The following is a 22,075-nucleotide window of genomic DNA, read 5'->3' as shown; positions in this document are numbered from 1 at the left end:
ATACTGATTAGTCAATATAAACCTTCTTTGTCTTAAAAAATAATCCTGATTGTCTGTATTTTGGAAGCAGACGTTTTTACAAGGTAGTGTTAGAATGCACCCTTTTAACCACTTCCCATCCGGCCCAATTCTGGCACTTTGTTTCTATATGAAAATATCATAATTTTGATAGAAACTTACTTAGAACCCTCAAACATTATGTATGTTTTTTTAGCAGAGACCCCAGGGAATAAAATGGCGGTTGTTACAACTTTTTATCTCGCACAGTATTTGTGCAGCAATTTTTGGGGAAAAAAAAACAGTTTCACAAAATAAAAAAAACACTAAAGTTAGCCCAACGTTTTTTTATAATGTGAAAGATGAGTAAACAGAAATCTAACATGTCATGCTTGAAAATTGCGCACGCTTGTGGAATGGTGCAAAACGTTGGTACTTAAAAATCTCCATAGGCAACACTTTTTTTTTACATGTTAGCTGTTTAGAGATACAGAGGAGGTCTTGGGCTAGATTTATTGCTCTCGCTCTATTATTTGCAGCGATACCTCGCGTGTGGATTGAACAATGATTTCATATGTGGACGCGATGTACGTATGTGTTCGCTTCTGCGTGCAAGTTTGCGGAGATGGGGGCACTTTACTTTTTTTTATTATTGTTTATTTTATTTAAAAAAAAATATTTGTACACGTTCCCTTAATTTTTTTTTTAGCACTTTTATTTCTTTTACAAGGAATGTAAACATCCCTTGTAATAGTAATAGTGCATGACAGGTCCCCTCCAGTCTGGAAAGCCTAAATATACAAAAAAAAAACCTGAAAGATCTCTGCAGTATTTACAACTGTGGGCCTCCGAGAGTCATAGAGAGTCATAGAGATGACTGGGGGCCATCTTTTCCTCTGAAACATTCCAACCATACATTCACTGCAAAAATGAAGGGGGATGTCTGGACAGCCCCACTTCAAAAAATATATTGCTTTATTGTAAAAAAAAAAATCACAGGATAGATGCCACAGCAAACAGGATACATTCTGATGCGTTTCTATGATTCAGCACTAAGTTCTAGTGTGAAACGCGTTAGTATGTATCCTGTTTTCTGTGGCATGTATCCTGTGATTTTATTTTTACAATAAAGCAATATATTTTTTGGAGTGCGGCTGTCCAGACATCCCCCTTCATTTTTACATTCCTATTTGCATTGCCAGCACCCGTGGCTTCAGATCCAGTGAGGAGGTTCATCATTTCTGCCTTGAGCGGTGACTCCCTTTCTCTAGACATTCCCTGCAGCTGTATCTTCCTGGTACATATGTTTAAAATTACAGTGATTTTAAGTGATTGCAAAGTCTTGTTTTATTTTATTTTTTTTAATAACAAACATGCCATACTTACCTCCACTGTGCAGCTCGTTTTGCACAGAGTGGCCCCAATCCTCGACATCTGGGGTCCCTCAGCGGCTCCTCCCCGCATCAGATAACCCCTCTAGGAGAAGCGCTCTTCTGGGGGGTTACCTTGCGGGCGCGCTCCAGAGTCCAGCATTTGCATCCATAGACACGAATGCTGGACTCTAATGGGTAGTGTAGTTTCAAATATGAAAAAAAAAAATGTTTTAATTAGTTTGGGACTAATTAGTATGGTTAGATGCGCAGGCATGATCCCATCCTCAGGATTGTTATTTGGCTGCCTGTCCTATAGACTTGTAGGCTTGGCTTGTATGAGTGTATTTGTCCAAACTTATGAAGCAGGAGCAAGATGGAACATCCTGCTTATTTTCAGAAAAAATAGTGATTAGACCAGGTTTTCCATTCTGACCATCTTTAAGACCAAGGGGTGTTTCATATTGCCCACAGACCCATCTCCCGTGTCTCTTACAGTGAGGAAAATAAGTATTTAAACACCCTGCTATTTTGCAAGTTCTCCCACTTGGAAATCATGGAGGGGTCTGAAATTGTCATCGTAGGTGCATGTCCACTGTGAGAGACATAATCAAAAAAAAAAATTCCAGAAATCACAATTTATGATTTTTTAACTATTTATTTGTATGATACAGCTACAAATAAGTATTTGAACACCTGTCTATCAGCTAGAATTCTGACCCTCAAAGACCTGTTAGTCTGCCTTTAAAATGTCCACCTCCACTCCATTTATTATCCTAAATTAGATGCACCTGTTTGAGGTCATTAGCTGCATAAAGACACCTGTCCACCCCATACAATCAGTAAGAATCCAACTACTAACATGGCCAAGACCAAAGAGCTGTCCAAATACACTAGAGACAAAAATTGTACACCTCCACAAGGCTGGAAAGGGCTACTGGGAAATTGCCAAGCAGCTTGGTGAAAAAAGGTCCACTGTTGGAGCAATCATTAGAAAATGGAAGAAGCTAAACATGACTGTCAATCTCCCTTGGACTGGGGCTCCATGCAAAATCTCACCTCGTGGGGTCTCAATGATCCTAAGAAAGGTGAGAAATCAGCCCAGGACTACACGGGAGGAGCTGGTCAATGACCTGAAAAGAGCTGGGACCACCGTTTCCAAGGTTACTGTTGGTAATACACTAAGACGTCATGGTTTGAAATCATGCATGGCACGGAAGGTTCCCCTGCTTAAACCAGCACATGTCAAGGCCCGTCTTAAGTTTGCCAATGACCATTTGGATGATCCAGAGGAGTCATGGGAGAAAGTCATGTGGTCAGATGAGACCAAAATAGAACTTTTTGGTCATAATTCCACTAACCGTGTTTGGAGGAAGAAGAATGATGAGTACCATCCCAAGAACACCATCCTTACTGTGAAGCATGGGGGTGGTAGCATCATGCTTTGGGGGTGTTTTTCTGCACATGGGACAGGGCGACTGCACTGTATTAAGGAGAGGATGACCGGGGCCATGTATTGCGAGATTTTGGGCAACAACCTCCTTCCCTCAGTTAGAGCTTTGAAGATGGGTCGAGGCTGGGTCTTCCAACATGACAATGACCCGAAGCACACAGCCAGGATAACCAAGGAGTGGCTCTGTAAGAAGCATATCAAGGTTCTGGCGTGGCCTAGCCAGTCTCCAGACCTAAACCCAATAGAGAATCTTTGGAGGGAGCTCAAACTCCGTGTTTCTCAGCGACAGCCCAGAAACCTGACTGATCTAGAGAAGATCTGTGTGGAGGAGTGGGCCAAAATCCCTCCTCCAGTGTGTGCAAACCTGGTGAAAAACTACAAGAAACGTTTGACCTCTGTAATTGCAAACAAAGGCTACTGTACCAAATATTAACATTGATTTTCTCAGGTGTTCAAATACTTATTTGCAGCTGTATCATACAAATAAATAGTTAAAAAAATCATACATTGTGATTTCTGGATTTTTTTTTTTTTGATTATGTCTCTCACAGTGGACATGCACCTACGATAACAATTTCAGACCCCTCCATGATTTCCAAGTGGGAGAACTTGCAAAATAGCAGGGTGTTCAAATACTTATTTTCATCACTGTATATAGTTTGTTTTCTCTGTGTTACTGGGAATCACATTGTAACAGCTATTAATGGACACATGCATTTTGTTCTCATTTTGTTCTCTTAGTTATGACACTTGGATCCCTGCAAGCGAGATTGAGGCACCAGTGGAAGATGCACCTACTGCAGAAAAGCCACGCAAGGTAAATCAGACTTTTTATCTGAAGGTTGTGTGCGTGCAGTAGTTTGTCATGCTTTTTACATTGTTGTAAGTTGATCATTTGACTGGTTAACGATGAACTCCAGGGAAAACAAGTATTTTCCTTTTTGTAGCGGTGGCTAGAGCCACTCAATCACTATACCCTCCTTCACCGTCAGCCACAGTATGGAGAAGGCTTGGAACGGCTCATGATCCAAAGCACACAACGTCCTCTGTCAAACATGGTGGAGGCAGTGTGATGGCATGGGCATGCATGGTTTCCAGTGGCACTGGTTATTGATGATGTGACAAAAGACAGAAGCAACCGGATGAATTCTGCAGTGTTTAGAGATATACGTTCAGCCAAATGCAGAAAAGTTGACTGGACGACGCTTCACAGTACAGATGGACAATGACCCAAAACATATTGCAATAGCAACCCAGGAGCTTTTGAAAGAAAAGAAGTGGAATATTCTGCAATGCCGAGTCAATCCCCTGATCCAATTGAGCATGCATTTCACTTGCTGAAGGCAAAACTAAAGGCAGAAAGATCCACAAACAAAGAACAACTGAAGAGAGCTGAAGTTAAAGCCTGGCAAAGCATCAGAAAGGAGGAAACTCAGACTTTGGTAATGTCCATGGGTTCCAGACTTCAGGCAGTCATTGCCAATAAAGGATTCTCAACAAAATATTAAAATATTAATATTTTATGATTATATTCATTTGTCCAATTGCAATTGAGCCCATGAAAATGGGGGGACTGTGTGTAAAAATGGTTGCAGTTCCTAAAATTTGTACTTGATATTTATGTTTAACCCCTTGACTTAAATCTGAAAGTCTGCACTTCAAGTTCATTTGGATTGTATTGTTTTAACCACTTAAGGGCCGCCGATATACGTTGGCAGAATGGCATGGCTGGGCACAGGCACGTACAGGTACAGTGCCCTTTAAGTGCCCAGCCGGCGGCGCGCTCGCGACCCAGTCCGAAGCTCCATGATTGCGCTTGCCTGACCCGTGGACCCGATCGCCGCCGGTGTCCCGCAATCGGGTCACAAGAGCTAAAGAACGGGGAGAGGTGAGTGTAAACACACCTTCCCCGTTCTTCTGTGTGGCTTGTCACTGATCGTCTGTTCCCTGTTATAGGGAACGAAGATCAGTGACGTCACAGGTCCAGCCACGCCCCCTACAGTAAGAATCACTCCCTTAGGGCACACTTACCCCCTTAGAGCCCCCTAGTGGTTAACCCCTTCACTGCCATTGTCATTTTCACAGTAATCAGTGCATTTTTATAGCACCTTTTGCTGTGAAAATGACAGTGGTCCCAAAAATGTGTCAAAAGTGTCCGATGTGTCTGCCATAATGTCGCAGTCACAAAAAAAATCACTGATCGCCGCCATTACTAGTAAAAAAAAATGTCATAAAACTATCCCCTATTTTGTAAACGCTATAACTTTTGCGCAAACCAATCAAGCGCTTATTGCGTTTTTTTTTTTTTTTTACGAAAAATAAGTAGAAGAATACGTATCGGCCTAAACTGAGGGAATTTTTTTTTTATATTATATATTTATTATAGCAAAAAGTAAAAAATATTGCATTTTTTTCAAAATTGTCGCTCTATTTTTGTTTATAGCGCAAAAAAATAAAAACCACAGAGGTGATCAAATACCACCAAAAGAAAGTTCTATCTGTGGCAAAATAAGGACTCCAATTTTGTTTGGGAGCCACGTCGCACGACTGCGCAATTGTCAGTTAAAGCGACGCAGTGCCGAATCGTAAAAAGGGGCCAGGTTGGTCCGGGTCTTAAGTGGTTAATTTTATTTTGGTGGCATAAAGAGCCAAAAGTATGAAAATTGTGCCTGTGTCCAAATATATATGGACCTAACTGTATGTAAGCATAAATTGCACCACCCATGTTAAGTATTGCTGAAAACGTTGGTGTGAGAGCAGTAATTCTAGGGCCATATTTCATGGTTAACTCTAAACTGATAACCTATAAAGGCTCTAACAAGAATTTTGAGTACCAAAGATTGAGTTGGGTATTTATTTACTCAATGCAACCCTATCTCTTGTCAAAAATTGCATGCATGCATGTTGGTTTGTGTGTGTGTGTATGTGTATATATATATATATAGCGCCCTATATATATATATATATATATATATATATATATATAATCCCTTTCCTTGCTTTGCTGGTGTCGGGGAGAATCCCTTTCCTTGCTTTGCTGGTGTCGGGGAGAATCCCTTTCCTTGCTTTGCTGGTGTCGGGGAGAATCCCTTTCCTTGCTTTGCTGGTGTCGGGGAGAATCCCTTCCCTTGCTGTGCTGATATCACGGAGATTGCTTTATCTTGCTGTGCTGTGTCAGGGAATGCTTTGCTGGCATCGGGGAAAATCCCTTTCCTTGCTTTGCTGGCTTCTGGGAGAATCATTTTCCTTGCTTTGCTGGCATCAGGGAGAATCCCTTTCCTGGCTTTGCTGGCGTCGGGGAGAATCCCTTTCCTTGCTTTGCTGGCGTCGGGAAAAATCCCTTTCCTTGCTTTGCTGGCGTCGGGAAGAATCCCTTTCCTTGCTTTGCTGGCGTCGGGGAGAATCCCTTTCCTTGCTTTGCTGGCGTCGGGAAAAATCCCTTTCCTTGCTTTGCTGGCGTCGGGGAGAATCCCTTTCCTTGCTTTGCTGGCGTCGGGGAGAATCCTCATCCTTGCTTTGCTGATGTTCATTTGCCTTGCTGTTCTACTGTTTTGTGTGATTTTTTTTTTTTGGTGTCGGGAGATTCATTTTCCTTGCTTGACTGGTGTGATGGATATTGCTTTCCCCTTGCTGTGCTGGTGTTGAGAGATTCCTTTCTCGTGATTTGCTGGTGTCAGGAGGATTCTCTTCCCTTGTGCTGATGTCAAGGAGAGTCTCTTGTCAGGGTAGGATAATTCCTTTCCTATGCTGTGCTAGTGAGAGAGATCTTCTTCCCATACTGTTCTGGTGACGGAGAGATTCTCTTCCCTTGCTGTTCTGGTGTCAGGAGGATTTCTTTCCGTCGCTGTACTGGTGTTGGGGGATTCGCTTTCCTTGCTGTGCTGGTGTCAGATTATTTTCCCTTTCTGTGCTTGTGGCAGAGTTTTCCTTCCCTTGTTGTGCTGGTTTTAGGGAAAGTACTTTCCCTTAGTGTGCTAGTGTCATGAAGATTCCCTCCACTTGCCCTGCTGGTGTCAAGGAGATTCCCTTACTGTGCTGCTCATAGGAAGGTTCATTTCACTTGGGCCCCTTTCACACGGGCGGACCATTCAGGTCTGCCTGTACGTTTTTTAGGCGGACACTCCATGCAGGTCTATGGAGCGATAGATGTTAGCGGCGACATGTCTGCTGACATCCGAACCGCTGAATCCAGACGGATGGAAACCCTATTTTACATCCATAGACCAGATGAAAACGGACAGGCGGCCCGTTTTCATTAGATCCCCCATAGAGGAGAGCGGAGCTCTGGCCGGTCCATCCCTGATCAGTGAAAGGGGTCTTAAACTGTTGGTGTCAGGGAGATTTCCTAACATGTTGTGCTGCTTTCAGGGAGAGTTTCTTCCTTTGCGGTGCTTTTGTCAAGGTGATTCCTTTCACTTGCTGTGCAAGGGTTCAGGGAAATTTCTTCCATTTGCAGTGCTGCTTTCAGGGAGATTTCTTCCCTCCCAGTGTCAGCAGTCACTGGGAGATGATGTTAATGGAAACCTCAGTAGGGACCTAGACAAGGGTAAAAACTTGACAGGGGTTTGACACTTTGCCCACTCTATTGTAAGTACAAAGAAGTTTTAGCTGGAGTTTCATTTTAACTTAAGACTGTAAATTATTCATAACTTTTTTTTCCCTGTGTAGGTGCATGCCAAATGGATTCTAGATACAGACTCCTTTAATGAGTGGATGAATGAAGAAGATTATGAGGTGAATGATGATCGTAATCCTGTTGCACGTCGCAAGAAGATCTCAGCCAAGACGTTGACTGATGAAGTGAGATCATTACTGCAATCTCCTGTTATAGAGGTCACTTTGCTATGCTCTATTCTTTTCTTATCCTTTTACTGTAATTTCTGTTTAAGCTGTAGACTAATTGGTGCATCATTTTTTTCAGGGTTATATTGTTGATTGTAATTGGGAGGTCTGCCTTCTTTATGATCATCTGAACGATCTCTGCTGAAAAGCTGCAATGTTTGTATCCCTTTTAGAGCCTCGGATAGTATGTGGTCAAATTAATCTCCTATTGCAGGAGGTGACTAAATTTGATTTGAAATTTACTGCACGTTTATGTGCAAAGCAGTGAGGTAATCGCAGGGGCTGGAAATATTTCTGGGATAGTGCAGCTTGCAGATCACTCCCAGCTGGCCATATTGCAAGGAAGCAATGGATTTTTGATGGTCAACATAAATTACAATAAGTACAGTTGATTTTTTTTGGGGGGGGTTTCCTTTAAGCAGGTGACTTTAGAAGCTGAACAGCCAAGATTCCCTTCATTGATTTGTTTTGGGTAATAGGGGATTTCCCCTTGCCATGTTAATGCAGCGTTTTTGATTCTTACTTCTGTTTTAATTGATCTTTAAACATTTTGTAAATATTCTTACTTTGTGAATGCATTTAAAGTGTTTTTTACCTTTCAAACCTCTTTCACTGGCAGCCCCTCTGTTTTATCCAGGGAGAATGCACTGTATAAGTGTTTTTTTTGTTTTTTTTTTACATCTAGCCTCTAAATACCTTTTTTGCAGCTACATTCAGGCCGGTCACATGACTCTTGGCCGCTCTGCTACTCTGATAAAGGGCTACAGCGGGAGGGGCCAAGATCTCCCTCTGACGTCAGCCGGGGAGATCACAAGGCCGCTTGGTTCTTGGATCGGAGTAGCAGAGTGCCCGGGAGTCACATGACCAGCCTGAATGTAGCTGCAAAAAAGGTATTTAGAAGCTACATTTCTAAAAAAAAAAAAACACTTATATAGTGCATTGTCCGTGAAAAAAACAGAGGGGCTGCCAGTGACAATTCTTAATTTTTTTTAACTACTGATTGTGGCAGAGGTAAGGGGGACAGAGGAGAGCTACGGATGATAGAGTCTTGCTTACTGACCATGGTAGTCAGTGCTCAGCAGCCATGATTATCGTGGTCAGGACACAGGGGGGGGGACACAGGAAGTGGCAGGATCAGCCAGGTTTTTTACAGCTTAGAGAGGAGCAGGTTATAAAGGAACAGGAGACCCCTTTCACACTATTGTGACTTCAAAGTTGCGTGCTTTTACAGCGATTTCACGACTGCGATTTCAGGGAATGCCTGTGTAAGTGGCATCAAAATTGGATCAAAGTAGTGCAGGGACTACTTTGAAGTTGGAACAACATGAAGTCTGAATGGTTGTCATTGGAAATCATGGGAAACGACTTGTCATTCTACTTTGCCATCACAAATCGTGGGAAAAGTTGTATAAGTGCAAAAGGGGCCTTAAGCAGATAAGGCTTTTCAAATTGCCAAGCCTGTTTAACTCTCTGGCAGTGCGAACCAACCTGACATAGACTTCCTAGATCTACTCCTTCCACTTTTATTTGCATCGTTGCCAGCACCGGAAGGAGAAAAGCTGGCCATAGATGGGTAGAATTTAGAATGGAAGTTCTTAGGGAAATAATGGCCCAGATTCAGTAAGAATCTGCGCCTTTCTTACGCAGGCACAGGGCAGCGTTTTTGCCCTGCGCCCACGCAAATTTTCTGTGCTGCCCGCGATTCACGGAGCAGAAGCTCCGTAAATTGCGGGGGCGCTGTGTTAACTTGCCCGGCGTACGGGCGTCTAATGTAAATGATCCTGCCGGGGGCGGGAATCATTTAAATTAGGCGCGCCGAGCGTAGAGCGCATGCTCCGTCTGGAAACTTTCCCGACGTGCATTGCGGCAAATGACGTCGCAAGGACGTCATTTGCTTCAAAGTGTACGTGAATGGCGTCCAGCGCCATTCACGATCCACTTACGCAAACGACATAAAATTTGAACGTCACGACGCGGGAACGTGGCCATCCTATAGCATTGGCTGCGCCTGCTATTAGGATGTGTAACGTTGCGCGAAACCCGACGTACGCAAATTACGGAATTTGCGTACGCAGGGCCAGCGCAAGTTTGTGAATCGGTGTTAGTATGCAATTTGCATACTATACACAGATCACAATGGGAGCGCCCCCTAGCGGTTTTCGCTAGAATGCAGCCTAAAATCTGCGTGGCATAAGAGCCTTATGCCGCGCAGATTTTAGGCTGCTGTCGGCGTAGCGATGTTCCTGAATCAGGAGCATTCGCTATGCCGGAGCAAGTAAGCAATTGCGCCGTGTAACCTATGGTTACACGGGCGCAATTGCTTCTTGAATCTGGCCCAATGTTCTAAGAAAGTTGGTTTGTTTTTCTGATTATTAGTGGGTTAAACTGACATTTGTTTTCAGCTGCAGTGACCAGAAAATTCCAAGGAGCAGGATGGAATTTTTTTCTCGCTTTATCAAATTTCTAACTGTGTATGTGGTTTTTCATTCAGTAAAGTCCATTCATTCCATAATCAAATGTTAAAAGCAAATGAAATCTTTCAAACAACATTCCAATGTTCTGAGAATTTTCGGATTAATTTTTCTAAGAATTTTTGTTCTAAATTCTTTAAATCTATGGGCAGCTTAAATGCAGTAATACTTCCACAAAGGCTAGAATTTTTGAAAAGCAATGTCTGCAACTTAAAGATGCACATATATATTTAAAAGTAGCGGCATGTATGCTGCCAACATTTTCATGGAGGTATTCCTTAAAGCGGAGGTCCACAAAAAAGTGAACCTCCGCTTTTCGGGGACCCCCCCCCCCCCCCTCCGGTGTCACATTTGGCACCTTTTTAGGGGGGAGGGGGGAGTGTTATTGTTGCAATGTAAATATTTTCTTTTTTTGTCATAGTTTAGATCAGGGGTGTCCAACCAAGACATTTTAGAGAACACATGCGGTCGAAAGAAAAGTCTCTTTAAAGTACATTTATATGTTTTATCTTCCCAAAGAAAAATATTTTTTTGGCAGCACCTATATATGTGAGCAAATATTTTCAAGGATGAAGCACAAGAAGGGCAAAATTGGAACCAAATAATCTAATGAACACTTCAGAATTCATTGAGAATTGCTACTATATCCAGTGAACCAGATATTGATGCGCATTAGTTTATCAAAAACAGTGTCAAATATCGCACTAGTTTTATGTTGCCCTCTTTTACTTTCGTAATAAAAAAAAATATTACAAAAAAAATCGTTTTATTACTCAGGTACATTATCTATATCAGTGATCATTAACTTGTGATCTGCTCATTGTCTATCCTTATTTTGGGTGTATTTTAAATGCCCAAGATAATTCCCCCTTTTCCGTAATAGCCCAAGAAGATCTAAAGGTTGAACACCTCTGGTTTAGATAAAAATATTACATTTTTAGACTAATTTGGATATTTGTGCAGAAATATTGACTTTACATTTTTTTTAATTAAAAGTGATTAAAGAAAGCTTGTCTTCTGAGAAATGCAGGGGCTGCCATTAATGACTGCTTACTGAAATGCTAGTCGTCTGATGACTTTGGAGATCCAGGAAGACTGAGTTCCTGGCCTAGAACATAATACAGATTAGTTCTGACTTTACTCTAAGTATTCAAGTAAAAGGTTCAGAAGCCAGCCAGGCAGCTAGCATTTTTAAGAAGAAATATTTCAGTATGGCAGCCTACGTTATTTCTCTTATGGCAATTTTCTTTTAAAGAATACTGTCATTTCATCTTTTTAACATGCAGAAATAGAGATTTGGACGGTGAGCCAGTAAAAGCTGATGGCCTGACAACTCTGAATCTTGAACTATATTTTTAGTTTTGTGTTTTTTTTTTTTTTTTGATGCTTCTTTCTACTTAAAGGTAAGCAGTCCTGATTCGGACCGCAGGGACAAGAAGGGACCTAATTACAAAAAGAGGAAACGTTCCCCTTCCCCTCCCCCAAGTGCAGAAGCAAAGAAGAAGAATGTCAAGAAAGGGTAGGATCACATTCTACCTGCTTGTACGTTTTTATCACTCTTTTTATATAGTTGGCTTAGTACTTTTTTGCTGGTACCTAGTCCCCTTTGCGTCTCTCATGCAATCCTGACCCACTCCCACAAGTGCTTCAGAGGTTGCAAACAGATTTCTCATTTAGAGCCGGTTCACACTGGGGCGACCTGGGATCCGACTTCAAGTCGCCCCAAGTCGCGCGGTCGAGAAAATGAATGGAAGTGAATGGTAGCCGTCTTAATGTACACTACTGAAGTCGCTCCAACTTCAGAAAAGGTTCCTGTACTACTTCAATCTGACTTCTAGGCGACCTGTACCCATTAATTTCAATGGAAGTTGCCTCCAAGTCGGATCCCCGTTCACAGTGAGGCAACTTTACAGGAAGTCGCCCCAGTGTGAACCTGTTCTAAGGTAAGCTCCCCCCCCCCCCCCACAGGGGAACTCCACGCCAAATTTTAAATAAAAAAACTGGCATGGGTTCCCCTCCAGGAGCAGCATATCAGGCCCTTAGGTCTGGTATAGATTTCAAGGGGAACCCCCTACCCCGAAAAAACGTCATGGGGACCCCCCAAATCCATACCAGACCCTTATCTGAGCACGCAGAACGGCCGGTCAGGAAAGGGGGTGGGGACGAGCGAGCGCCCCCCCTCCTGAACCGTACCAGGCAGCATGCCCTCAACATGGGGGGGGTGCTTTGGGGCAGGGGGGCGCCCTGTGGCCCCCCCACCCCAAAGCACCTTGTCCCCATGTTGATGGGGACAAGGGCCTCTCCCCAACAACCCTGGCCTTTGGTTGTCGGGGTCTGCGGGCGGGGGGCTTATCGGAATCTGGGAGCCCCCTTTAATAAGGGGGCCCCCAGATCCCGGCCCCCCACCCTAAAGCTTGCCCTATTTCCTCTTTTAAAGTGGGAAGTTCTGCTCATCCTCCTCTTCCTACCCCCTCCTCCTTTACATTTGCCACTGTTTTTTTGGGGGGGAATGGGTACCTAATTTTAACAGGTACCTGCTCCCCCAGCTTGCAGTCAGATCGCCGCAGCAATCTAAGAGGAAGTTCAAACCCTCCTTCCTCCGCAGCCTTCTGGGACACATCACAGGTCCCAGAAGGCTTCATCACAAATCGCAAAGCGGAGTGTGGTTCACGGTTTCCCTTACTGAAGATGCCGGCGCCTGCACCCAAAGCTGATTGAAGAATCTGCTTAGATGAGGACAACGCTGGATCCAGGAGCAGGTAAGTGTCCTTAAATTAAAAATCATCAGCTACAGTATTTGTACCTGCTGACTTTTATTTTTTTTTAATTTTTGTTGGGAGGAGACTGGAGCTCCTCTTTAAGATTATCTTGTTTGCAATTATTAAAGCGGTTGTAAACCCCGCTTTGGTTCATTTTAAAATGAATATCTCCTAAACGTGTACCGTTTAGGAGATTTTCACCCTGCAAGCAGCCAGTGACATCACTGGCTCATGCGCGCTAAAGGTTCGGCATACCTTGCTGGAACTTTAGAGCTTTGTGTCGCACACACGGGAGTGACGTCATCATGGCTCCGGCCAATCACATAGTCGGAGCTTGCAAACCCAGAAGAAAGGCAGGGGGAACGTGTCGGCCCTCTTAGCAGTGACTTTACAGTGCGGATGGGCTTCACTCTAAGGTGAGTATTTCATAATGTGCTAGTGTGCCATGCATACTAGCACATTATGCCATTGCCTTGCAGGTTTATTTTCTTTTTTGAACCAACGTGGTTTACAACGAGTAAGACACATTTTTTTTCTCCTGTTTTATATTATAAATCAAATATATAAAATCAAATATTATGCGTAAATGTGTATAGTTCTTTTTGCTGTAAATATACAATAAAAATGGTCAGTTTAGAACCAATTACATTTTTTTATGTTATAGATTTTACACTTATTATATACTTTTTACAAATTTTATAGAATCCTTTTTTTTACTTTCCATTAAAAAATTATTCATATTTTCTAACCTTCGACCTGAACAAACACATATTCCCTTATAATACAATTCCTTAAAAAAACATTATACGTGCTTAGAGTATGGTTACTTTTTTTGAATCAAAAAGGTTTTTATTGCTCACAGTACATACAGAATATAAGAATATGACATACCATACACAATATGCAAACATAATGACAATACAACTCCCAATCTTGCACAGAATAAATAATGAATATATCCAGCATCATGCCCCCCACCCCCAACTGCTAATGAATCACAAACTATATCCCAAAGGCCCCATCCCATGTCACCACCGGAAAACCTCCCAGCCGTTCAGGTGTTCATACTGGTGGCCAGCCGGTCCACCCCACTCCACCACCTACAACACTATACACCCCTCTACAACCTCATACGGTCAAGCTCCAGGGGGCTTAAGCCAGGCATGGCAAGCCATGAATCCCACAGCCTATCAAATTTATCCGCATTTCCCCTGTGTTGGTAAATGTATTTCTCCATTATAAGCTCTTTACCCATGTGCAGCAACCAAGTTTTAATCGTAGGGGGCGCCTTCGATTTCCAATTCAAAAGAATAGTTTTTCTGGCCTGAAATAGCGCTCTGGCAAACGCCATTCGAGCCAACTCCTCCGGTATCACCCCCTCTAGAACTCCAAGCAGGCAATGTAGCGGGTCAAGAGGGCCGTTGGTCTGGAACACTGAATTGAGTGTAGCCAAGACCCCCGTGCAGAACCTGTGGAGTTTGGGGCAACGCCAGAGCAGATGAATCAAATCACCAGACATTACCCTGCATCTGTTGCACAACGGGTCAGGGGTCCTGCCCATTTTGAAAAGTTTAACCGGAGTGTAATGGACTCTCAGCAAAATGTACAGTTGAGACACCTTCTGTGCTACATTAAGCGAACACATGTTAACTGCCTGCAATGCCTCCTCCCACATCTCCCCCGTTATGGGTCTGGCGTCTGCCTCCCACTGACCACTGCTCTCATGGGGTGCCCCTCCAAAAATGAAGCTAACAACACGTTGTAACACTGTAAGATAATGCCCTTAGTCTCAGAAGCAGCCTGTAGGATGCGGAAGACCGGATTGGGGAACTGAACCCACTACACCGCATCCCCCTTTTTTGTGCGTGTCGTGTGGCGCCTCCGGTGTTCCGTCAGATTAGGCGACCCATCAGAATTGGTAACGGAAGTGACGTTCCGTCACTGCTATCTTGCTACACCCCGCACTCCACCACAGTAAGGATACACTGAGAAGGATGCAAGTGGACATTTTGTTACACCCACCGGAGTTTTGCATTCCACAGTTATTTTTAACAGGAAACTGAGCTTACCGGTATATAGTGAAATACAGTATTTGGAAAACCATCGGACTGTTTACATGTTGAATTGTAAAAGCAGCGGGTTCTGTCACATTAGCAAACTTGTGAGATTAGCAGGCTTGCTGCTATTTTTAAAATTCAACATCTAAACAGTCCGTCGAATTTCTAAATAATGTATTTCACTATATAAGCTCAGTTTTCTGTTAAAAATAACTGTTAAATACAAAACTCCGGTGTGTATAACATGATGTCCGCTTGCCCCCTTTTCAGTGTATAGTTACTGTGGAGGAGTGCAGGGTGTAGGAAGATGGCGGCGACGGAACGTCACTTCTGTTACCACTTCTGAAGGGTCGCCTTTTTTTTGACGGAACACCGGCACAGTATATGAAAGGAATCGCCCCATGACAAGGTTTTTAACTCTTACATTCTCTATCCAAAACTAGAAAAAAAAGTTTAGGCTTTACATTTTTTTTAATAGCCTGATCCCTATACTGTACATACAAATGGTACATGCTGTACATTGCTATATTTCCTTAAAGCCCCACTCCAGAATCCCTCCCCCCTAACTGCTGGTATAAAAAAGAAAAAAAACTGTACAAACGCACCACATTACTTGCCTGAAGCCAAAGTCATGTGACGGTGCCAACCCAATCCTTCTCTTCTGTTTATTTACTGGGGTCCTACTTCAGATGGCCACATCACTGCCAACTTGATGTGAACATCTCCTATTGCTGGAAGCAACACTCCCAGCGCCGGGTCCTCTTTCATAGGCTCAATAAGGAGAATTCACAGGGGTGGTTAGGGGACAGTTCGTTGCCCAAGAAGATAAAAAGCTTGGAACATTGGCATCAACTTACCTGCCATCATCTTGTAATGATCTTGTTTCCATTTCCCATAGGCTTTTATTTGAATTGATAGAAAAAAGTGTTACCCAGTATTAGCCATCCATAGTATAGGTTCTTTTTCATTTGCAGGTTGGAGAAAACAGGTACTTATTTTTAAAGAAGTGAATGTGAGGACCACCAGTCATTCACTGCAGGTGAATCGTTTTAATGCTTGGGTTTTTAAAATACAGTGATTGCTTCAACTGCAGTGAATAAGTGGTGAAAATTCATTCACTGCTTTATAAATATGTCTGTTAATGTAATTCATTCAATGAGCACTTGATTTATGAATGTTGCTGCTTTTCATGTGTAATGTATCCCATGTTGCATTACAGTTGATATGTTTCTTCATCTGTGGGCTATGCATTGCTCTATACCAGGGGTTTCTAAACTTTCTAAAGAAAGGGCTAGTTTACAGTCCTTCAGGCATTAAGTGGGCTGGACTGTGGCAAGTGAAAGTAGAAAATGTCTCGGCATCAGTGGGAGTAAACAATTTCCCATTGATGGTGTCAGCCCAATTATTGGTGTCAGTTGGAAGAAAAGTGTCCCAAGGACCGGATAAAGGCAAGCAAAGGGCCACAGTTTGGAGATCACTGCTCTATACAAATGACTGTAATCACTTGGTAAAATAATAATCATTCTTATAATTTATAACATTCATACACCTAGACCCTCGACTCCTTACACTAAATCCAAGAGGGGTCACCGCGAGGAGGAACAGGAGGATCTGACAAAGGACATGGATGAACCTTCACCTGTGCCTAATGTAGAAGAAGTAACCCTACCCAAAGCTGGTAATTGTGTTTTCCAGAAGGCAAAGCTTTATAATTCACTTCTGACCAGAATGATGATTATTTATATTTTCTTTCCAAGTCAACACCAAGAAAGATTCTGAATCTGCCCCAGTAAAGGGAGGCACTGTGACTGATCTTGGTGAGTGAGTATATATAGTTTGTTGTGTGACCACTATGACATATGAAGCAGTAGTATTTTTTTCTTATAGAAAACTCTATCCAGACCTTTAGATGTAAGCATGGTGAAATTTCCAGGGTGGGCTGACATGTCAGCTCAGGGGGTAGATCACACCTAGGCAATAGTGGGATATGTAAACAGATGGACACCAGTCACTTAGGTGAAACAAAAAAGGAATTTATTAATGTCCACGGCAGAGAGTTACTGTTGCAATGTTCTAGGTTAATGCAGAACTCTTGTCACTTCAAATGTCACAGCACAGGAAAGGGCTGTGTTTGGAATGCCTCTGTAGACAATGGGTTTATCAACCATCTTCTGCAGGAGAGTTGACCATATCCAGACATACTCAGATCTCAGACAGGCCTGAACAAGCAGTTCTAAACACATACACCCTCCCCAGGACAGAGCCTGAGGGAAAGAGAGCTTGCATTAGCTCCCCCCAGTTGTATATATACCACTCCTGCTTACGACAGGCTGGCTACAAAAACTGCAAACTTCTCTTATCTGCTTGTTTTTGTCTGATAAATAAAACATTATGACCTTGTTCACATGGGTGTGCTTAAACGTACATTCGTGCAAAGGGCCCTGTTTGCCTGCACAGGTGTCCCATGTATCCCCATGCAGGAAGTCCCATTCATGTCTTTTGAGACGCAGCCGCTGCTCTTACTTTGACTGTGTGGGTGTCGGTGCCTAAATGGACAAAGAGAGCAAACATGGCCTTTCACATGGATGTTTACTTAAAGTGGAGTTCCAACCACAATTAGCATTTTTTAAATGTATGTCCTTTCATCCTGCGTTTTTATAATATAAATCTGGTCACTTACTATTTTACAATCCGCCGCCGATCCGCATAGATATTCAAAAAAGATAGTTTATAAAACTATATCTACACAGTTGTCATTTTGCTTGTGGGCATTGTGAAGCCTACAAGCACTTACTTCCTGGAAGTCTTGGATGGGGAGTGATAATTGGATAGCGCACTGCATCCTGGGAAATGATGACACACATTTCCCAGGAGCATTAGAGGGAGATGATGTCAGAATCCTAGGTGGTTTCTATGGCAGATTTTGTGGAACCGCATAGCAACAGGCATTTCCAGATGAGTAAAAAAAAAAAAAAAAATTTTTTTTGATGGAACCTCCACTTTAAGTATGCACCTTTTGAACAGGGCTTAAATATGCTTATTTTGTTGATTGTTATGGTTTATGCACACAGCAGCAAAAAAAATGTGTTTTTCATCTTTTTTTTTTTTTTTGATCTGATGGCAGGGGTATTCTTTTATATGGGCCCATGCACACAGCTTAGTAAAAATCAGTAAACTTGCCCTGCGTTCAGATCCTATAAAAAAATTGAAAATCTGTGTCTGAGCATATGAATTGTATTTTACACTGCATGTACATTTGTGCCAACATTTTCATGCGTACAGCACAAATGTGCTCTATTGAAGTACAAGCGACACTTGCAATGGAAGACTCTAGTAACAAAGGATGTTGGGCAGCAATAGCTGTAGCTTATATCTTAGCAACGGTGGACTCTAAGAAGCCCTAGCCATCTGTGTCCTAGCAACAGAGAAGGCAAGGTGACATTAGCCGTCTGTATCCTAGCAAAATAAGGATGCTAAGCATCAATAGCTGCCTGGTCCGAGCAATGAATAATCCGCATTAATGCTGCACGCTTGTACACACGTAAACATTATTGAAACGTTACATGTGTACAGAGCACTTTTTACACAGCTTCTGTCGGCAAGATCCTGTGTACTAGTTGCTGTATTATCATTCGGCCATGGGCATGTACATTCGTTAAATATACATATTCATATTTTTTAGGAATTGTATCTAAATTACAATATGAAACCCATATTTTCTTAATTGATCATATAACTGATGTTTTACCTTGAGAGTATTAGTGTTGATAATTCCGATATCACCATTTCTCTTGAATGTTTCTTGCAGATGAACAAGAAGATGAAAGCATGGAAGCAGTGACAAAGGTAGGGTTTGCATATTATGAATAGACAATCCAGAAATTTAGCTGACAGCTTTTGATTTACATGAAATCTTTTGGATCAATTTTCATGCTACATTACTGGAGTTTGGTTTAACTTCAGCTACAAGGGAATGAATGTATCACAAGTAAAACAGTTGCTGCCATTTACGACTTTCTTTCTCAAAGATCTGACTTTCATGCAGACCTCTCTGTTTTGGTGCTTAAAATCAACAAGTATGCAGGAAAACCTATTTCTGACTGTTCTAAACTGTGTATTTGTATTTGTGAAAGTATTTAAATCATTGGATCAGCAATCAGGGAACTAACATGTTTAGATTGATGTTGCAGTTGCTATATTGTTTAGGTGTCTCTTTAAGCTGAATTGCTGGCATATATATATATATATATTAGGGCTGTGACTGATTAAAATTTTTGTGTTCGATTAATCGTTTTTTTTTTTAATCGATTAATCGACTAATTTAGATTAATTAACGCACATACAGATACAACTACTTTTAGCTGATCTCCTTGCATTGCAACTCTGCATTAGCCACTGGTAAATGTGGTGGGGGCAGTATGGGGGCAGATGTGTATATTCTTGCAGTATGGGGGCAGATGTGTATATTACAGCATCTGCCCCCATGCTGTAATATACACATCTGCCCCCATGCTGTAATATACACATCTGCCCCCATACTGCAAGAATATACACATCTGCCCCCATGTGTACATTACAGCATGGGGGCAGATGTGTATATTCTTGCAGCATGGGGTCAGATGTGTTCATTACAGCATGGGGGCATATGTGTATATTCTTGCAGCATGGGGTCAGATGTGTACATTACAGCATGGGGGCAGATGTGTACATTACAGCATGGGGGCAGATGTGTACATTACAGCATGGGGGCAGATGTGTACATTACAGCATCTGCCTCCATGCTGTAATATACACATCTGCCCCCATGCTTTAATATACACATCTGCCTCCCATACTGCAAGAATATACACATCTGCCCCCATGTGTACATTACAGCATGGGGGCAGATGTGTATATTCTTGCAGTATGGGGGCAGATGTGTACATTACAGCATGGGGGCAGATGTGTACATTACAGCATGGGGGCAGATGTTTACATTACAGCATGGGGGCAGATGTGTACATTACAGCATGGGGGCAGATGTGTACATTACAGCATGGGGGCAGATGTGTACATTACAGCATCTGCCCCCATGCTTTAATATACACATCTGTCCCCATACTCCAGGAATATATACATCTGCCCCATAATGTTACCACACACAGATGGTTGTCCTTTCTTACCTGACTATCAGGCAGGCAGACCCATCTGCAGAGTAGCTGATGGACACACGTGCGCAAGGGAAGAAGATGCAAGCAGGCGGGCAGGTGATGATGACGTCAGCGCGCCGCGGCTCCGGAGCTAGGCCGAAGCCGCGGCCTTTCCTATGGGCGAGACCGCGGAGCTCACTCCGCGGATCGTCAATCGATCAAAATAATTTTAATCGACCAAAGAAATTAACGATTAATCGACCAATTAATCGTTAATTTCCGCAGCCCTAATATATATATATATATATATAAACAGAAAGCAATGCAACTCTATTCAATTTTTGTTATAAAAAATGAAACCTGCTAAAGAAGTTGTGTTTCTGTTCCCCTGGTTGATTATACAGCAGTGTCAGAAAACTAGTATCCAGCAACTAGTACCCAGGGTGTTGACTGCTTGTTCCTCAATAGGACATTTTTTATTGTATTGTCAGACTTAAAAACAAATTTTTAGTGGGAACCACTTGGTTTTAAGGTGTCTTTGGTATGTCTATATGAATTTAAATGGACAGAACAGCATAAACTTCAACAGATGGGTTAATTTGCTAGGCTATTTGCATGTTAACCACTTAAGCCCCGGACCAATATGCTGCCTAAAGACCCAAGGGGTTTTTACAGTTCGGGACTGCGTCGCTTTAACAGACAATTGCGCGGTCGTGCGACGTGGCTCCCAAACAAAATTGGCGTCCTTTTTTCCCCACAAATAGAGCTTTTTTTTGGTGGTATTTGATCACCTCTGCGGTTTTTATTTTTTGCTATAATAAATATCCCCCAAAAACATATATAAACATTTTTTTTCCCTCAGTTTAGGCCGATACGTATTCTTCTACCTATTTTTGGTAAAAAAAATCGCAATAATCGTTTATCGGTTGGTTTGCGCAAAATTTATAGTGTTTACAAAATAGGGGATAGTTTTATTGCATCTTTATTTTTTTTACTACTAATGGCGGTGATCAGCGATTTTTTTCGTGACTGCGACATTATGGCGGACACTTCGGACAATTTTGACACATTTTTGGGACAATTGTCATTTTCACAGCAAAAAATGCATTTAAATTGCATTCTTTATTGTGAAAATGACAGTTGCAGTTTGGGAGTTAAACACAGGGGGCGCTGTAACATTTAGGGTTCAGTGTGTGTGTGTTTACAACTGTAGGGGGGTGTGGCTCTAGGGCTGACATCATCGATCGAGTCTCCCTAATAAAAGGGATCACTCGATCGATGCGCCGCCATAGTGAAGCACGGGGGAGCCGTGTTTACACACGGCTCTCCCCGTTCTTCAGCTCCGGGGAGCGATCGCGACGGAGCGGCTATAAACGAATAGCCGCGCCGTCGTCCCGGATCGCTCCCCGAGGCTTGCCGACCGCCGCATGTACCGGGGGGGTCCCGATCGGACCCCCCACCCGCGTCAAGCAGAGGACGTATAGGTACGTGCATGTGCCTGTCCGTGCCATTCTGCTGACGTATATTTACATGAGGAGGTCGGCAAGTGGTTAATGATGCAAAATTAATTAAATGCAAGTCTTCATGTATATTTCAAATTTGACCTTTGCTAAGTGAAATAGATAAGTGAGTGCCAACTGGTAAAGCCAGAAATATGTGTGTACATGGTAATAATGTACCACATTTCTTTTTTGGTACAATGTTTTTTTGTTTTTAATTTAAAAGAAAACCAGATGACAAATTCCCACTCAGGGGATATAAACATGAAACGTAATACAGAAGTTCACTCAAAAACACAACAAAAAGTATGCTATAAGATATAGATTATAGACTAACTGTGACCCTCGGGCTGGGGGTCAATGCGGAGTGCCTGAGCCAGCACACTCAGGGGCTACGGTGGGCAGGGGGAGCAGAACTGTCTGCAATAATGGGGAGAATAAAACCAAACTAGGCACGGATGGCAAACTAAAACAAAGGAAAACCCTCACCCACACCGG

At 42.6% G+C, this 22,075-nt stretch overlaps 1 protein-coding gene across 10 annotated transcripts in view; it reads left to right on the top strand.

The window, feature by feature from the left end:
• SMARCC2 (SWI/SNF related, matrix associated, actin dependent regulator of chromatin subfamily c member 2) overlaps positions 1-22,075 on the top strand; it is a 113,899-nt gene that overhangs the window by 34,070 nt on the left and 57,754 nt on the right. For 7 of the 10 annotated variants that reach the window (XM_040341106.1, XM_040341108.1, XM_040341101.1 and 4 more), the window contains exons 8-13: positions 3,562-3,637; positions 7,489-7,653; positions 11,537-11,652; positions 16,503-16,627; positions 16,707-16,766; positions 18,758-18,795. In XM_040341106.1, the coding sequence (XP_040197040.1) occupies positions 3,562-3,637; positions 7,489-7,653; positions 11,537-11,652; positions 16,503-16,627; positions 16,707-16,766; positions 18,758-18,795 (580 nt within the window). The remainder of the gene's footprint in view (positions 1-3,561; positions 3,638-7,488; positions 7,654-11,536; positions 11,653-16,502; positions 16,628-16,706; positions 16,767-18,757; positions 18,796-22,075) is intronic. The other 3 variants (XM_040341110.1, XM_040341103.1, XM_040341102.1) reach the window with 1 other exon arrangement.

This window comes from Rana temporaria, chromosome 2, assembly GCF_905171775.1.
Source record: "Rana temporaria chromosome 2, aRanTem1.1, whole genome shotgun sequence".
Lineage (NCBI taxonomy): Eukaryota > Metazoa > Chordata > Amphibia > Anura > Ranidae > Rana > Rana temporaria.
The sequence above is the reverse complement of the archived record's forward strand: the minus strand, read 5'-3'. Positions and strand labels throughout refer to the sequence as shown.